Below are 2,371 nucleotides of genomic sequence, written 5' to 3' on the forward strand. Positions count from 1 at the left end.
GGGGTTGTCCCTAACAGGGTGCCTGGGTGCTGCCGTGCCCCCTTGGATCCCTCCAGCTGGGGTGAAGAGGCACTGGGTGCTGCCAGCTGCCTGCAAAGGGATGGGGTCTGGGTGGGCAGTTGCCCGTCCTCCTGTCTGTGTGCCCTGCTGAAGCCTCTGTCCCCGCAGATGAAGCGAGCCCTGGTGTTGGGTGCCTCAGCCCTGCTCATCCTGGCACTGAACCAGAACACCATGCGGGAGGTAGGACAGCCCCCCGGCGGGTTCCCGCGCCCCCCCCGCCCTGCTGACGGCCCTTCCCTTTCTCTCTGCTGCAGCTGGACGTTTCCCAGCTCCTCAGCAAGCCCGTGATCGTCATCCCGTCCTCAGACAACGTCACCAAGCTGCTGGGAACGCTGCTGCGGTACGGGCTGGGCCAGCAGGAGGGGCTGGGTGAGGGTGGTAGCTCTGCCTGTCCCCAGCCTGTCCCCTGCCTGCTGTGACAGCAGGGGCAGCCCCTCCTGCACAGCACCTGGTGTCTGCTGGGCTGGGGTCGAGCTGGTGCTGTGCAGAGGCCAGGGGGGCTGGGACATGAGTGTCCAGGGAGGGGTGGAATTGGATCCGGCCCTTCCTCAGGCCCTCAGCCCCACCATGGGTCCCCGGGGGACCTCAGTGGCCTTGGCCAAGATCTTAAGGATGCTCAGTAGAAATGATGCAGAGGGGCTGGTGGGCAGCACAGCAGCATCCCGGTGGGCACAGGCAGGCCAGGCTGCAGGCAAGGGGGCTCCCTGGCCCTGGGGGGGCTGTGGGGGGTCCTGCTGTGCCCGCGGGGGTGACGCTGTGCTCCCTCGGCTCACAGGGGGCTCCGGGCCACGGCGAAGATCACGTACCAGGCTGTGCTGCTGGAGAACCTGGTGCGTAGAAGCTCCTCCTCTTCCTCCTCTTCTTCTCTTTCTCCTCCTCTTCCTCCTCCTCTTCTCCCTCTTCCTCCTCCTCTCCCTACTGGTGGGTGCAGAGGGCAGTACTGTGCCCAGCCAAACCTCGCCCACCACCAGGGACACCGAGTGGCAGGAGCCAGATCCCTGAAGGCTCCTGAAGCTGCCAGTGCCTCAGTTTCCCCAGACATACGCTCTGTAGGAGTCTGTGGTCAACCTGCGGCTCCTCCACCCCTTGACACATGTGATCCGCCTGGTGCAACGGGGTCCCCCCCGGCTTTGGGCAGCACTGGGAGTTGTCCTGACTGTCAGCAATGCCGTGTCCTGCCTTGCAGGGAGTGACCCTTACTCTGTGGTCAACCTGCGGCCTGTCCCGAGGGGGTCTCTACGGGGAGTGGCAGGGGGTCATCTGCACGGGGGAGAACAGCTCGCAGGTCCAGGTACGTGCACCAGGTCGATCCAGGTGTGGGGGTGGTGCCCATGGTGGGGCCGGGAGTGGAGCAGGGGTCTTCAGTTCTCCCCTGACATCCTGGTGGTGCTGCTCCTGCAGAAGTACCTCCAGCAGCTGTGGAACACCATCCTGCTGATCGCCCTGCTCCTCTGCACCGGGGTGATGGTGCAGGCCCAGCGGCAGTCGCGGCAAGACCCGTTGGAGCGGGATGCTGAGGTGGGAACGTCTCTGCTCTGCTCCGGGCTGGGGGTCTGGCCCCTGCTGGGGTCTGAGCCTCTGCCCTGCCTTGGCAGCTGGACCTGAAGCAGCACATCCGGCGGCGGCTCTTGGCCCTGGAAACCCGGCGGTACCATCCTGGGAAAGCGCCCCGGAGCCGGGGCTGCGAGATCGATCGCTGCGCTGTCTGCTTGGACCAGTTCCACAAGAGCCAGGTAGGGGCTGGGGGCACTGGTGCTGTGCTGGGAGGCCTGGAGCCCATCCTGGTCACCCCTTGGTGTCCCTGGAGCTCCTGCCATCCCTTGGCTGCCCGGGGTGTCCCTGCCAGGGAGCCATGTGGCAGGGAGGATTGTTCCCCTCTCTGGGGGCTGCGCTTCCCCTGCCCACCTTCGCTCATATCTCCCATCCCCTTCCCTCCTGGCAGTGGCTACGGGTGCTTCCTTGCTCCCATGAATTCCACCGGGACTGCGTGGACCCGTGGCTCCTGCTGCAGCAGACCTGCCCTCTCTGCAAGCACAACATCCTGGGGGAGCACCCCACCAGGGCCCCCGCAGCTGTTGGTGTTGGGGCGAGTGCTGGAGAAGACTTGGAGACCCCCAGACTCCCTGTGCAGTGACCCGGTGTCCTTCTCCCTTCCAGGGAAGTGCTTCCCAGGGAGCTGCCCAGCCTGAGGGACACACTGTGGGGACAGAGGGAGGGAGCAGAGGGTGCTGGGCACTGGCTGCTGGAGCAGCTGTGCCCGTGACAGTGCCCGGCCCTGCAGGGAGGGGGGGATCTCGGGGCTCTCCCTGCT

General features: G+C 66.0%; 1 protein-coding gene across 1 annotated transcript; it reads left to right on the forward strand.

The window, feature by feature from the left end:
* Nucleotides 1-168: 168 nt before the first annotated feature.
* RNF215 (ring finger protein 215) lies at nt 169-2,194 on the forward strand (the record flags this gene model as incomplete). Its single annotated transcript, XM_010005605.1, is given in 7 exon segments — nt 169-240; nt 315-400; nt 836-890; nt 1,247-1,427; nt 1,430-1,578; nt 1,656-1,793; nt 2,003-2,194. Coding segments are annotated over 7 exon segments (873 nt in total), but the record flags the coding sequence as incomplete, so codon positions are not given.
* Nucleotides 2,195-2,371: the final 177 nt, after the last annotated feature.

This window comes from Chaetura pelagica, unplaced genomic scaffold (assembly GCF_000747805.2).
Source record: "Chaetura pelagica isolate M959 unplaced genomic scaffold, ChaPel_1.0 scaffold1939, whole genome shotgun sequence".
NCBI lineage: Eukaryota > Metazoa > Chordata > Aves > Apodiformes > Apodidae > Chaetura > Chaetura pelagica.